Source organism: Agelaius tricolor, unplaced genomic scaffold, assembly GCF_023055355.1.
Source record: "Agelaius tricolor isolate 1412-34295 unplaced genomic scaffold, bAgeTri1.0.p SCAF_14, whole genome shotgun sequence".
Classification (NCBI taxonomy): Eukaryota; Metazoa; Chordata; class Aves; order Passeriformes; family Icteridae; genus Agelaius; species Agelaius tricolor.
This window is the reverse complement of record NW_027269274.1, coordinates 466,589-482,917: the sequence shown is the minus strand read 5'-3', so window position 1 is coordinate 482,917 and position 16,329 is coordinate 466,589. Positions and strand designations below refer to the sequence as shown.

At 45.1% G+C, this 16,329-nt stretch overlaps 1 protein-coding gene across 1 annotated transcript; it reads left to right on the top strand.

Moving 5' to 3' along the window:
- Positions 1–10: 10 nt before the first annotated feature.
- On the top strand, positions 11–15,980 carry IRAK2 (interleukin 1 receptor associated kinase 2). The gene is made up of 13 exons (XM_071439266.1): positions 11–1,941; positions 3,302–3,481; positions 6,116–6,280; positions 6,979–7,091; positions 8,483–8,677; positions 9,116–9,180; positions 9,788–9,902; positions 10,186–10,295; positions 10,672–10,867; positions 11,546–11,608; positions 12,637–12,837; positions 13,006–13,510; positions 13,803–15,980. Exons 1-13 carry the CDS (start codon positions 1,755–1,757, stop codon positions 13,919–13,921), a joined length of 2,214 nt encoding a protein of 737 aa, XP_071295367.1. The 5' UTR covers positions 11–1,754; the 3' UTR covers positions 13,922–15,980.
- The last annotated feature ends 349 nt before the right edge of the window (positions 15,981–16,329 follow it).

Sequence of the window (16,329 nt, the reverse complement as noted above, 5' to 3'; positions counted from 1 at the left end):
GTATGGCCTCGGTGGCCACCCCGGGAGCAGCAGAGGGAGCCGGGGGGCAGCCCTGGGAGCGGCTGTGCTGTGCGGGAGGCGCTGAACCGGAGAAGCCCGGGCAAGAACCGCTGCTGACACCGCAGCCCCGGGGAGAGCACCCAGCGCTGCAGAGTCTGCCCGCAGCACGGAAAGGGAAGGCCTAAGAGCAGGCACATACAGCATTGCTTCAGCCTCTATTCAGCCGATTTCAGTTCCCCAGGAAGACCCTGCATTACTTGTGACATTTGGAGCAGAACTGAAGCCATACACGCGGTTGGATGTGGTCTTTCCCCTTGTTTCCAGCCGGGGCAAATAGTTCAAATGGTTTCGCAAGTTTTTCCAGTACCTAAGGAGAAGAAGTATTTTCTTCCTACTTTTACATAGTTCTTTGCAACACAATTTCAGTCTCATATTACATCACTTTCAGAGCATTTAGGTGTGTGTCAGAGGGACAGTAAGCAGGGGAAAGGGAGGGGAAAACCCCATAAATGCAACTATTATCGTTGAACTGGTACTACTGATAAAACAGCTTATCCCAAGGCAGTCTTTGAGTTGTCATATTTTAAATACACTTTTGGTAGTTTTGTTCATTTTTTGCCATTCTTTGATCTTATAGCTACAGCAATATTGCATTTTTCAGTTTTTCATTGTCACAGCAGAGCTAAGTTAATGATTTCTGAGGCCAGGAGTGTAGAAAACTGCAAAAGTTTCAAAGTTTGAAAACAAGAGTAAGCTGTACTGTAACATATATGCAGAGTACAAAGAAATGGTGAATTAAAAGCTGTCAAAACTTACAGCATTTCTTTAAATTCATACAAATTTAGACCTAGGGCTAAGTATGAACAACAGGAGCAGAAGACAGACAGTTACACTAAATATCTGCTGGCAGTCTCTACAGCAGTAGTATGTCATGAAGGCTCTCCTTTTTCCCACAAGTATTAGTAATATTTACACTGGCAAATTAATTAATTATACGTTTTTATCAAAATCAGCTTAAACAAAAAAAAAAATCAGAAAAAAATTGTTGACTTTCAGAACATATTTTAAACCTAACCCCTGACAAGCGGCCAGCCCTGTGACCGCTTCTGATGTTCTTTAGTTCTCGCTCCTTGCCTATGGTACCGTACCGCGGACTGTACCGGGTGGTCTCCGGTGCGCTGCCGTGAGGGCGAGCCCCGGCCGGAGGGTCCCTGAAGCGCTGAGCAGCTTCCCCGGCGGTGCCCGTGCCTCTGCAGGCACCGCGGGACGCGTGTCTCGCTGCCCAGCGAGCGGCCCCGCACGCTGCTGTGCTCGCAGCCGCCCTCCAGGGCCAGCCGGGCTCCCGGGGGAGCGGCGGGCACAGCGCCCGGGGTCGCGGCTCCACGGCCCGGCCCATCCCGCTGGGCCGAGCCGCCGGCTCTGCGCAAGGCCCGGGAGAACGGCTCTGGCTTCCGGCACTCGTAATTAGGCAACCGCGCTGGAGCAATGACCGCTCCTGGAAAGGAAAATCTGATTTGCATCTGGGGCCGGGGCCTGACGTCAGCCGGAGCAGGAAGCAACCCCGGGGCGCGCCGGGGATCGCGGGCAGTGTCGCGGGCTCCTTCCCGGGCAGCGAGCGCGCCTGCCGGGCTGGGGCGGGCTGGGACAGGCTGGGAGGGCAGCGGCGGAGGAGAGAAGGCTCGGGGGGAACGGAGGAGAGGCCGGAGAGCTGCCCGTGCCGCGGGCCGTGCCCCGGCGCGCAGCATGCGCTGCTGATGGCCGCGGCGGGGAGCTGGGGCTGTCCGGAGCGGCACCGCGCGGGCATGGCCCTGCAGCAGCCAGCCCTCGCCCCCAGGGCCGGCCCGGCCCCGGCGCTCTACATCCACAGCATGCCCGCCTGGGTGCTGGAGGACTTCTGCCAGAAGATGGACTGCCTGAGCGACTACGACTGGATGCGGTTCGGTGAGGGGCACGGCGCAGCGGGGCTGGCGCAGCGACAGCAGCGCCTTGGGGACGCGCTGTCCCCCGCGCTTCCCAGCGCTCGGCAGGGCGCATCCTGTCAGCAGGGAATTCCCGGGCTCCAGTCTGGCTTTGCTTCTCAAACACAGCTGGAATGCCAGACTTGTGTGGCTCCTTGGCCTTTCCTGGGCAGCCAGGCTCCTTCCTCTCACGCTCCCCAATGTTTCGCACTTCCCTCTCCAGTCACTCTGTATCTCCTGCCACTTCTCACTGCCTGTTTCCACAACGTCCCTCACATCTGCTCAGATGTTCTGGTTTTTAATTTCCTCTTTCTCTTCATCTGTATTCCCTCATACTTTGTGCCCCTGTTTTTCTCCGTCCTGGCTGTGTGCGGTCAGTAAGTATAGAAAATATAGTCCCTGAGTTATTTACTCTTTTTTCTGTATCCCTGTGCAAACAATTCTATGCTGAATCTTTTCTTAGTACCTGCTTTCCTTTATTTGACGTGACGTCCCTAACTGTGTGCTGAATAAGCTCTTACCCACGTTAAACTTCCTGATGTAGAGCGGGATCAGGAGTGGCATCAATGTAGTGGGATTCATCTCCACTACCTTCAGATGCATAAAGCTGTATTTCTGATGTCCTTCCAAAGCCAGCCGTGGTGAGAACTGGGGGATCTTTGTCTCCACACGAGCACCCCAGCCCCTGGCCTGTTCCCTTCAGGCACAGCCCCCTGAGACTCCAGCTCTGGGTGTGTGGGGTGGAGCTGGGGACTCGCCAGGGGACGGGGGTTTTGTCTAAGTGAGCTGGGAAGAATACAGTGAGGTGACAGGCATGGTCAGGAATTGGGACACATTGTGTAGGGCCAGCTTTGGCACAGGATCTAACACTAGCTGCATTTCCCTGATAGCTTTATCGGAGTGTAGCTAACACCCGGGTGATTCAGTTCTTGCTTGGCTCACCACAGCACAGGGATTTAGGAATGCAAGTGGCAGTGCAGCCACTCCACTGACTGCTGTCCCCTGTTTTGGGAGAATCACCCCAGGAATTTAATCTAACCTTACTTTGGTACAAAGTATTCAGGAGAAAGATTACAGGGAAAATACGCTGAAAAGTATGAGTGGGTCTTCAAGTGTCTCTGATAGAACAAAATTTTTTCCAGAATAGTTGAAGGGGGAAAAGGGATATCTTACTTTAGGAACAGAAATTTCTTCATGTCCACGTAGGTAATTTATTGTGATCCTTTCTTTTAAAGATATACAAATGCAAAAGCAAACTGTGTCTCACACCTTAGCCTGCCCTGCTTGCCTTTGCCTGTTTTTTCTAATATTTTTAATCAGAAATATCCATTCTCTCCCACCAGCCTCCTATGTGATCACTGATCAAACAGAGCTACGGAAAATCAAGTGCATGGAGAAGACAGGGATCAGCATCACGAGGGAGCTCATGTGGTGGTGGGGAGTGAGGCTGGCGACAGTGCAGCAGCTCCTGGACCTGCTGCAAGGGCTGCAGCTTTACCGAGCAGCTCAGGTCATCCTGGACTGTGAGTAGCTGCCCCTTCCTCCCACGGCTCTGTGCTGCTCCTCACAGCACCCAGGCCTAGGATGTCTTCCTTGCTAGCTGAAGAAGCTTTTTGTTAGAAGTCACATCCTGTGTCAAATTCTAAAATGTCTCCACTGATTGTGATTCCCTGCTCACTCGGGTAGAATTGGTGGTGTGAGTGAAGAGGTGACACAGGTAGACTCATGGGTCCCCACAGCTCATCATCCCATCTTTGTGGTGCCCATCTTGGACCCTTCAAGAAGTGCCAGGAAGATGAGCTGTGGCCACACCAGGGCTGGTGCTTTTATACATCAGACAGGATTTCGGAACCAGAGGCTGCACAAAGAGTCCCTGCCCTTCAGGCCTGGTCCTGTGGCCTGGATCACAACCTGAGAAATGGCAAGTTGCAGCCCCTGCCAGGATTGCTTCCAGTCCAAGAGCAGGTTCCAGCAGTTAGCCCTGAAACACAGACACAGCACAGACAAAACCAATCACCATCCCTGCAGGGAAACACTCGCCATCCCTCTCTGGGTCTGCTTTGCTCCCTGAGGTGTGTCAGTATGGCCATGGCTTGCACAATTTGCACCTGGCACAGGTATGACAGGGCATTACCTGCTTTCCCTTATGCTGCTGTCAGTTACTTTTTTTTTTTTTTTTGAGCTTTTCTCTGTGTACTCAGGTAATCCCTCTTGGGCAGATACAGAGGACATGTTGCTTGTTCTGTTGGGCACTTCAGAAAACTAAGCGGTTCTTACATGACCACAGTTCCAATTCATTCCTACTTAAAGGAATCAGACACAGCACAAAGGGAGATCTTTTGCTGGCAGATTACTTCCCAAAGAGTTCTACATCCATTCAAGAGTTTTTTGTGCTCTCTAGTCCCACTTCTGATTGCCCATAATGATGTTTTCTGTGTCAGTTCCTTAGCTGCAGTGCTGCCCTGTTTGTCTGACATGCAGGAAGTTGCAAAAGTCATAAAAAACCCTGAAAAGTAGGTTGAATAAGGGAAGTGATGCTAAGTTCTGAGGCTTCTAGGTTAAACCATGTGAGGAAAAAAACAATACAGGGACTTACCTGCAGAATGAAGGGACTGTCAGGTTTGACTAAAGGCCTGCAGACTGTTTGACAGCTAATCCTAAAACCCTGTAAATTTTGGGATTTTATAGCATTCTAACAGAGTAACAAAAATACCTGAGTGTTCTGAGTTTTAGTTTTCAGACCTGGTTTCATTCAGAGCTGAGTTCAGAGGTGGCATTGAAGAGAATAGATGGAAAGCTCAAAGAGAGCATGCCCATTTCTGCCATTGTGGCTCTTCGTGCCCTGCTGTCCTTCAGCCCCCGAGCCTGAGCGTGCTTGGCTTCTCTCCCACAGTCACTGGCTCATGGTTCAAACCAGTAGCCCAGACTACACAACAAACACTGGGCTCCTGCTTGTTCCAGGTACTCCTGGCCTTTGTTTGTACAAGTAAAAGAACACAAAGCTGTGGTCTGGTTTCAGATGCAAACAGAGGCCTGGCACATTTGATTCTGAGATCACCAAAGCTCTTAGAACAGCAGGATAAGAACCACCATGTAATAATATTTGTGCTTATGTTTTTTCTGTATAAGGTATAAAACATTAATTTGGATTTTTAAGAAAATGTTATCAGGGAGTAGAAAGCCCTTACATCACCCCTAGTGCACTCTGGGCATTTTCAGGCTCCTTTTCAACCTCAGTTTTAAGAACATTTTAAGAGATAAGAATTCACCTGCTTTGGAGATTTTGACAACCTCATATATCACAGCATCCTGAACTTTTGTACTGTATTTCTTCCCATCCTAACTATAGCCTAATCTCATCTGAATAATCCCCCCTCAGGTGTACATAGTTTTAATTTCCTGTATTACACTGTATCTTTGCACTTCTTTCATTCAGACTTCACGTTGCTTTTTCAGGCCTGACTCTGAGGTTCTGCCAAACTGTGTACAGCACAGGAACTGTTAGAGCTGAAGTCAATCAATAATGCATCCTTTAAACTTTCCTTATATATCAATAAGTTTTGAGCTTTGACCATTTTTTGTTTTCCCTAGATTGTCTTTGGTTTGTTTTTTTCTGTTGCTAAGTAGAAGTGTGAGTCTTTCTTGCAAATAGTCCTGTATAGGAAAGTTTTTCCTGGGAATGAGCCTAAAATGCCACTAAAATCACACAATTGCAAATAGTCCTAAAATATTTAACTGGCTAAACCCAACACAATTCTGTCTATCTTCCCCTCAGTCCTATGACAACTGCAGAGAACTCAATGCCTTCCTTAGGCTGGGAGGTGTTTGTGATATGAGATCATTACCTGAAGGATGTTATATAGAAAATGATAAACATATCATTATTGCTAATTTCTTCTTGTAAGAGACTCTGCATCTCTGGAATAGTCATTGCTGGTGTTTATTTGAAGCAATTAGTTCCTGTTGATTTTAAGTAAAAGTTAATGTCATGGGTATAGTCTCAAGTTAAATACCACCTAAATTGCTTGAATGTTCATTTTAATGTTGATGTTAATTTGAAGTCTGATGTCCTGATTAGGATTATTTTGTGGTCACTGATTAGAGTCAGACTCTATTTTCTCTGGTTATCTTTATCTCCCCTTTGCTCTGTTTTGAAGGGACATCAGCCTCTAGCATCACCAGCCCCGAGAAAGAAGAGCCAGAGCCACCCAAACAGACCATATCTGTACCTCCCACAGAAGGCAAAAGGAGAGACAAAGAAAATGCCTTAAGTTTGTTGCCATCCCCAGACTCCTCACACCTGGGAGCAGTCCCATCAGGCAGTAAGTACAGTGCTGGACTCTGGATTTGCTCTGCCATGAAATGACTGTATAGCCAAGGCTGCTGTGTGTTTGTGGTCAGGATAGTACAGTGAACTCTCTATCTTGTCTCCCAGATGGGCACAGCTGAGTGCTGTTTTCCTAGCACTGCTGTCTCCTGTTTATTCCTGACTTCAGCACACAGCCTCCTGGTCGTCCTTCCTTTGGCCCCCTTGGCTGTGTCTGTCCTCTGGGATCTCAGGATGATTCCCAGGTCTCTGAATGCCTTGACCCCACCTTGGCTCCATACAAACACTACACCAGTGCATGCACGTCCTGCCCGTGTCCCTCTCTTCATGCACAGTAACCCCAGGCCAGCAGAGAGCCCGGCAGGGCTCAGCAGCCCCTCTGCTGGGAGAGGGAAGGGAGAGCCCCAGCACGTACTGGGGTGAGCATCTGCAACAGCACCAGCACCAGCACAGGGAGCTCTGTGCCCCCAGCCAGGGCTGGAGAGGGCTGCACACTCATCCTGCCAACCAGAACCAGGAAGAGAGCTCCCTGTCTTCACACAGAATATCACAGTTTGACAGCTTGTCACAGATTATCTTTGGTCAGAAAGCTGAAAAAAATACCCCAGATCTTCATAATTCTTACACCTTTGTCGTTAGTCACAGGTGGTTGTATCACAAAACTAAGGTGTGTTTTCAATGCTGTTATCTCAGTTTCAGGTGCTATTTCTGAAGGAGCCTTGTACTCCCTCCCTGCTCCACCACCTCCCCCGAGAGACCTTTTGAATTCCCTACAGTCCAATCCTCCTGTTTTATCAAGTGTGAAGGTAAATCCCCTTAGTGCTCGCTGATTATACAAGGAAAATTCCCTTTATGACATTCTGTCTTTTTTCAGCTAAAGTTTATCCCTCTACTTGTACAAAAATGTTGCTGTAGTGAAAACGTTGAGCTCAGTACAAAGGGTTTGGACTGAATACAGTACTAATGCTTCAGCTAGATTGCTTGTGGTTACATCACTTTTTTTGCCAGTGAAGGACCAGTGAGGGAAAAATTGACAGTATTATTTCCTGCATAGCTCAGAAGGGATAGCATACCCACAAATAGCAACTGAGTTTGAAGGACTCTCACATGTAGATTTTACAGAGGAGTTGCATTTCTGGTGCAATCGCAGGACAGGACAGTATATACCACTGATTAGTCAGAACCACTTTTAGATACCTCTTTTAGTTTCATGGTAGACTTAAAATGTGGTTTCTGCTCGAAACTGGGCTAGTATTGAATTTAGTCATGTTGTTCAAAGCCTTGTGTAGCTGACAACTGAAAATCTCCCGAGATAAAGGTTCCATCACCTCTCTGAGCCCCTGTTCAGCTGCTTAACCATCACAGTGGGAAAAATTCCCCTCATGTTCCTGATGATTTCAGCATGAAGTCTCCTGTTCCTTCCTCCCCACAGTTCTCTCATCTTTCATACAGTCTGACTCGATCTGTCCTGTCCCCAAAGTGTTTCCCAGATCCCAGGGCACACCTTAGTCCCATCATGGTTGTTCTTGGCCTGTTTTCTCTGGTTTATTTTGTCTGAGGCTTTAAGCTCTTCCACAGTGACATGGTCCAGGACTACCAGCCAGGAGGGAAGACTGACTCAGAGTGCAAGTAGTTTCAGAGTTTCTTGAGAAGAAGTTAGTGCTTTATTTCCTCAAGTTGGGTGCACATTAAGGTTGTGAAAGCTGCATGATTAGGCTCCAGGGGGACTGTAATTATACTTGGTATTAGGACTTGCCACACTGGAAGCAACAAATTATTGTGCAACTGAGGCCAGATGCTTCAAAAGTAGATAGGAAGTTTACCAGAGCATAATTACATTATGAGGGACCCCACTTTCTCATCCAACTGTTTCTTAATATGTAACCCAGCTATAAAGATTAAGATCTTTTGTAAATGTAACATCACTTCACATAAATATATGGACTTTTTCCTGGGAAAGGTGGAAATGCAGATTGGTAACTGATTTCACTTCTACTGTGCAAAAGTTTTACATCATCTCAACACATGAGTACAGGAGTTACCTACACCCTAAGGAGTGATTGCATAGTACCTTTCACAGTTTCATTCAGCAATCACAAAGATTGCTTAAAACATGGGAAGGAAAATATGACACTGAAAGAGAGAAAAAGCATATGAATTATCATGAGATAAACTTGTTTCTTCTACATGTGTGTAGCCTTGCAGCTCTTCTACTCCTCAGCAGGAGACGATGGCTGATCTCCCTAGCGGGAGTCTCCTGTGGAGCCAGAGGGAAATTGCTAATGCCACCAACAGCTTCAGTGACAAGAACAGAATCTGTGAAGGTACTTTTGCAGATGTCTACAAAGGTCAGAGGAACAACATGGTGTTTGTCATCAAAAGACTCAAAGAGGCAAGTACTGCACTTTTTTGTAGAAGAGGGTGTGTTATTAGCATGACTTGCCCATTAGCAGGTGTTGTTTAATATTGTGTGGGAAGGAACCAGAATAACTACACAAGAGGGGAGGTAAAAATGAAATTATGTAAATAATTAAACCTAAATTCAGAAAGCACACTTTGATGAATACTTTACTCATGTGAGTAGTTCCATTAACTCTATAGACAGGAGCAGCCTGCAGTAGAGCTGCCTGCATTGATGATTGGATCGGGGGTGTCTTTACACAAGTTTTTTTTCTAATTGCCAATTAATTGTTGCCTTTGACTTAATGTAGCCATGAGTGATACATGCCTGTTTCCTGCACTAGCTTGTCATCTAGAGACTACCAGATCTGTATAAATGCAGAGTCCTAGTAATTTCCAATGCCATTCTCTTGCGTGTTTTCATTTTCAGCTGGAATGCACAAGCCCAGATTCCACCCAGAGGTTCTTTCATACAGAGGTGCAGATCTGTTTTCGGTGAGTGGCTGGCTTTCAGAGGCAGTGATGCATGTCCTGCTCGTGGTCTGGTGCTGGGTGTTAAACACAGGGGTGTCTGCTCCAGGCACTGTTCTGGGCTGGGACAAGCGGTCCCGTGCTGCTGTGTGGGAGCCTGGGCCAGCAGCCGAGTGCCCGGGGGCACAGCTGGTGCTGGCTGGGCTGGCACAGCCTTGGGCTGGGGAGGACACGGTGCCCACCCTGTGCCCACCCCTGCTGCAGTGTGTGGGCTCTTGCTCAGTCAGCCTCCTGCTGTCTGTCTCCTGCCCAGACCGTGCTGTGCCTCCAGCTGTGCTTCCAGCTGTGCCTCCAGCTGTGCCTCCCGCTGTGCCTCCAGCTGTGCTTCCAGCTGTGCCTCCAGCTGTGCCTCCAGCTGTGCCTCCCGCTGTGCCTCCAGATTTGCCTCCAGCTGTGCCTCCAGCTGTGCCGCCAGCTGTGCCTCCAGATTTGCCTCCAGCTGTGCCGCCAGCTGTGCCTCCAGCTGCAGCACACCATTGCCTTGAATTTAGGAAGTTACTCCAGCTCAGGAATGTATTTTCCTGTGTTGCTCTTACGTCATTTGCAAATCACTGCTGATCTGTGCCTGCAGGTGTTGTCACATAAACATTCTGCAGCTGCTGGGGTTCTCGGTGGAAACTGGATTGCACTGTCTGATATATCCCTACTTGCCCAATGGCTCCCTGCAAAACAAGCTTCAGTGCCACGTGAGTAATAATCTGGGTCTGACACCTACCTGTGATTGCAAGTCCTCTAAGGCAATTCCAGGAAAAACAATTGCATCTCTTTGATGTCTGAGAGACAGACAGAAAAAAAGGGTGCCCAGTGCCCTGGCTGCAAGCACCAGAAAGGCAGCAGCTCTTCTCCTGGGGTTTGGAGTTCTGCCTGGAGTTGGACTGGGACTCAGCTGAGCCTTTGGTTTTCTAAACTACCAATGTCTTACAGTGTTTTATTCCATTAATTACCAATTTTTTCCTCCTTTCCTTGCAGGATGATTCTGCTCCACTGACCTGGGAGATGCGAATTAGCATTTCTTTAGGAATTGTCAGAGCAGTGGAGTATTTGCATAATTTTGGGATTCTTCATGGGAATATCAAGAGGTGAGTACTTTGGCATATCAGCACTTCCTTGGTTACCTGGTAATTTAAGGATTTCTTTAAGAGTCACGGCTAAAGTTTATACAATTTGGAAATCCATTTGCAGTATTTTCTGCTGTCCCTTGTTCTGTAGGGCCTTTGCCATTTTTTGTTTAACCTGTCTCTCTTTCCTAAATGATGGCAGTAAATTATTTTGAATTTTTGGGTGCTTGTTTTTTCCCCTTCTTGCCTTCTAACATTCTTAATCCTTTCAGTGCTATGCAGGAGGCCAAATGCTGGACTCTTTTAGTGCTTAAGTTTAAAAGTATAAAACTAATTCTTTGCCTCAAGATAAAATAATGATTTGACCAATATTGTTATTTGTCTGTCATTATCGCAGCTCAAATGTCCTGTTGGATGAAAACTTTACACCAAAGCTTGGGCATTCTGGACTGCGGCTGCATTCTTCTGATAAAAAATCAGAATATGCCATGATGAAAACCAAAGTCCTACAAGCTTCTCTTACTTACCTGCCAGAAGATTTTGTCAGACATGGGCAGTTAACAGAAAAAGTGGATATATTCAGCTGTGGTGTGGTATGTTGCCTTTTTTCCATGCTCTGGTTTATTTTTTGATGTTTCTAGACAAGAAATTGAATATGAGAGCAAGTGCCTCATATGGTTGTTTTGCTGGCAATTTCATATTGTAGTTGCTGGCTCTATAATGTGTTGAAATCCTGGTTTTAATTGTTCACACTCCAAATATATCTCAGTTCATGGCAAAATTAGGTGAATCTTTTGAATAAAAGAAACAAAAGTGGTTTTTATTGTAAATGAAGTATTACTGCTGATGGCTTAAAACAAACTAGATGCTCAAAATTCTTGCAGACTCACCACATGAACTTCTACAAACATTGCCTGTTCATTTACAGTTTCAGCTAAAATAATTGATAGTCTATGATGTCACCCATCTCCAGGTGTTTCCATTTAAGTAGGAAGTTACTCTGTTCAGTATGATTTCTTATCTACATTTAGCTTTACTTTCTTCTTGTTCTTTGTTTCAGCAATATCTATTGAACGATAAAATCTGGGCTTGGCTCTGGAGGTAGATCTAAAGTCTCATAAATGCCCTGAGCTGGCATTGTTAAGCCATCTGAAGTAAAAATATAATATCAGAATGCACTGAAAGTTCAATATTTCTTTCGTTAGGAACTTAATTTTAAAATTATAGTTAGTTCTGAACAAATAATTTTATCTTTCAAATATACTTTCTAGGTCTTAGCAGAGATACTGACTGGGATGAAGGCACTGGATGAAGAGAGACACCCAATTTACCTGGTAAGAAAAAACAGCAGTAATGAACACCAATACAAATGAATGGGGTTGCTGTCATAAAAATAATTTTAATTTTATTTAAATACAATTTGATATTTGCTGTCTGCTATACATGTCCTGCAGAAGGGAGGTTTAGGAGCCATATCCTGGTTCTATTAATGTTAGTAGCCTGCCTGCCATTAGAACAGAAGCACAGTAGATATTCCCATTTCACATACCCACTCATGGCTGCTGGCCTGAATTGCATTGGGAGAGACTGCAAAATAAATAAATATTTAGGAGACAAGGCTTTGTGCTGAAATGCTGCTGCATATTTTCTGTGTGCCAGGAGGAGGTGGTCTAAGCCACAGTGAGTGGGGAAACCTGGGTAGGCAGGAGCTGCAGGAGTCCATCATGATGTTTATCAGGTGTTTCTCTTGTGCTCATGCCTGGAACTGATATCCTCACCAGTTTCCCAAGCTGAGGTTAGCGCTACATGAACAACTTTCACAAGCAATCAAACAGCCAAACTCACTGAATGCCTTAAACCATCTGTAGAAAGCAGCCTTCCCCTGCATTCCTTCTGTGGCATGTGCTCCTGAGTTCTTGTCTGGCTGAAGCCTTGGAGGGGAGAACAGCAGTATTCCCACTATTTGCAAGCAATTCAGAAGTGTCCAGAGGGGTTCAGAGAATCAAAGATCCTACGTTCCTGATTTCTTTAACATGTGCTATAAAGGCTTGTGTAAGAATCCTGCTCTACACAGTGTTGGCTCTTTTCCATTCCTATATAAATGAGCACAAGCCAGGAAGAGCTTGCCCTGCTTTAGGGAATTTGACATTGGACACATGCAGAGAAAGCCACTGGCCTTTTTCTCTCCTGTGAGAACAAACATTTCAGTCAGTTGCATGAACAGAGATTATTAAAGGTTTTAAGTCTGTAAACCAGGCATTGAGGAACACCAATGACAAATACACAGCAATACTAATCCTCAGAGATTCAAAAATAAATGCTTGTGTTCATTTTGTCTAATGCATCTCCTTCCTTTGAACAGAAAGATATGATTGCCGACGAAATTCAAGCAGCAAAGGAAAGCTCAAACTCCAAAGTAAAAAATTTGGAAAAACTGGCTGCCAAGGAAATCTGCTGCAAATACCTAGACAGAAAAGCAGGGCACTTGCTGGAGGAGGTGGCTGTTGATTTTGCATCAGTGATCTGCCTTTGCCTGAGAAAGAAGAATTTGAACATAGCAGAGGTAATATTTTAAATACATGGCCGAGATTTAAGTCTCCTTGTCATCAGGGTGTAAAACTTCAACATTCATGTCTTGCTTATTTTGTGAGTGTTGACGTAGGAGAATATATGTAAGCAGGGGTAGGTACAACAATTATTACACATTCACAGATTTGGTTGTTAAAAACAGGTACGTGAAATTATGGAAACGGCTGAAAACAAATTAAAAGAGCATTACATCTGTGGAAGCAGCACTTCTGGATTCTCCATGAACACTCCAGAAGAAACTGATGATGAGACAGCCAGCGTGAGCGTGGACGTGCCCTCAGCAGTGGGCAATAAGGAGGAGAGCAGCCAGGCAGCAGCCGTGAGCAGTGGCAGCCCCTGCGCGCCTTCCGTGGGAGCCGTGGCACCTGACACGTGTGGCATCTACGTGTCACGGGTCCCCTGTGAGTCAGATGAGTCCAGCAGTTTCATATGGAATCCTCCAGAAAAATCCACCGAGGAGTTAGCTGGCCACAAGTGTGCCAGTCCAGAAGAAGCGTCGGGCTGTGATGAGAGGAGCAGGCAGGGGCTGCAGGAGAGAAGCCTGGCGTGCGCCAGAGGCGATGGCACCCTGGAGACAGCAGCAGCTGCTGCACAGGGCACCTGTGTGCAGGCAAACACTGACCTGGACTCTTCGTGTGCTCCACAAGGTAAAATGCCCTCCTCTGACAATACAGGGACACATTACTCCCTTCTCCAGAACTGCTTAGGTTCCTCTTCCTACTTTTAAACACATATGAGTAAATCTTTTCTCCTTGGTTATGAATTTACTAATAAATCTACAAAACATTTAGCAGTTTTCTGTCAGATTTTTTTCCTAAGCCAGTTTTGGCTGGTTGGTTGATTGCTTGCTTGCTTTTTCTTAAATTTAAAATTATCATCCATTTCTTAGACAATACATGGATTTTTTCCCTCAGTATTTGGGCTTTTTTTGTTTTTCAGCTTCAGCCAGAGAGACATCTTGGAAAATACAGATAAATGATCAAAAAAAGAAGCTCATGGAAAATATCTTGCTGTATGAAGAGGACAAGTTAAATAGTTCTGAACTTTTTGAATCATAAATTGGATGGATTAGTTAGCAGTGGCCAGCTCAGAAGAAGAAATAAGGACTGTCTCCTCATTAGAAAGATGGTAAAAGTGCACCTTTCACGTAAGATTAGGTAGCAGGCTTCGATCAGGAACACTAGCCCTGACTGAAGGAAACAAGAAGTACCACACAGAGAAGCACCAGAAAATACCTGTTCTATAGCAGATTAATGCACAGTCCCACTCTGTACACAGAAATGCCTTCTGCCTTTTCATCTGCAATGTGAAAAGGAATGGCAAACACAAGTGCCATAATTATTTGTGCTTGATTGGCAGAGTGTTTCAGGAAGCATCTGCTGGTGTCATTAAACCACAGTCCCAGAGCAGACGCTGAGCAGTGGCAGGCAGCAATGCCCTGTGCTGTTCTCCCAGACAGGAATCCTCAGAGCTGCTGGCAGGTTTGCTCCCTCCTCTTCTGTACCATCTTAGTCCACACACCCAGAACCACTGCATTACCTGAGAGGGATTTCAATGCAAGTTCTCAGAACGTTGTACAGCTTCATCTCAGTTTGACTGCACTGACCACAGGTGTAGGTAATTAACTTCAGCCACTTTCCTCCACCCTCTGAGCTTCCCTCCACATACACTTGTGACACCATTTAAGTCCAACCTTTCAGTTCACTCTTGGGAGCTCTAAGACCATGTTTAATACTTCATAGGAGTATTTTTGGGAATTATTTCCTAAGTGTCCTTTACATGGAAATGTTTCTCTTTGTGTTTCACATGGTAACTGTTGTATATTTTGGATTAGGGAAAAGTTTTTAATTTAAAATAGCTTTGATTTTTTTATAGGACACTTGAAACGTATTTTTTGTATTTATTTTGGCAATGGGTCAAATATAAGCTAATAAGGGGACTGGTTGATGGTTCCACACTCACCAGGCATTCTCAGAGGAATCCTTGTGGTTGTCCCTTAGTTGTAGGAGCAGTAGGAGTCTCAGTCTCAGGCCCAGGGATCACATGCAAAAGAAAAAATAGAAACTTGTATGCTGGTGTGTTTATGATCAAGTGAAAGCCCCCTTAAGCAAGTATCACTTTTGTTTTTATGATATTTATTATTTTTATTGTTGCTAGCATATTCCACTTGTGTGCAGTCTAGGGAAAAACAGGTTTATGAGGGACCAAAAGAATTATCAGAGTATGTAGCTCTGTTTACAGACAGGTGAGCTGCCTCCTGAGCATGGGGAACAGGGCCTGATGTGCAGAAATGGCTGCAATTCACAGTGCAGTTCAGGGAGCAAAAATAAAATTAATTATATGTAATTATTTTCAGTGGAATTGTGTATATATATATAGTATATATTCCTAGCTTTACACAAAGGCTTCACCCCTTCTATTTTTGTACAGTACCCAGTTCATTGCATGTATTATTATGAGCAAGTAAAAGTATTTTAGCTAAAGACCTGAGTACTGGAGTTATCTACACATTTCTCAAGTTATTCTCTACACTAAAAACTGGTAAAATTCCTTAATTATAAGTGCCTTGGATACTGTCTTTATATTTACATGTGTTTTTTTATTTTACCAGAAGAAAACCAAGATTAGTACTGACATAAGAAACATTGTATACTCAGATTGGTTAATAACTACTTAATTCTACAGGAGATTTATCAAGATACTTTATTCAAAATGTAATATTCCTTGTTTTTCACTGGTATATTCTGGGAGACCTTTGGTAAAATCGTTGTGTCTTCTCCAGAAAGGAATGCACATGGATAAACTGCAGAGCTGAATGGCAAACCCGAGAGTTTGAAACAGAGAAGTGTAGTTTGTGCACAGTTCTGTTTCACCAAAGTGCTTTAGAGGTTTTGTTCTCCTGTAGGCACCAGATGGAATTGTTATTCTTTGTCTTGTACCCTGATAGTTTTGAAATATTCTGAGGTGATTTAGGTAGTCTTACAGATTACCTTAGTATGGCATATATAAGACACTGTGTGGTGTTACATTAACACTGTTATGTAACTTGGCAGTTCACAAGCCAGTTTATGCATTACCATTTACTACTAGCTTTTTGAATAAAAAAACTGAAAAATTCCCTTCTTTCTAGCCTGCTTTTTCATGATTTATGGCACAGAAAATGTACCTCATTCCACCCTATTTGGGCAAAAGAAGCTCAAGGTCACTTTGCTCTCTGTAGTAGTTACTAGTACAAACATGTTTATTCAGTCTTCATTCAAATAGCTGATTTTTTTTCCTTTCTGATGGCTCTAGAGAAGAATTTCACTGTAAAATTAATTACCAAGGTTCCTGTGGTGCAGGCAGGCCGGGCAGAACTGTCACAAACCCGGGGCTTCGCTTTCCACTGGCTAACGTTGGTTTGAAAAATAATTTCAAAGTGCGCGCATGGGTTCATGTCCTCCTTTCTTCACTCATTACGAGTAAA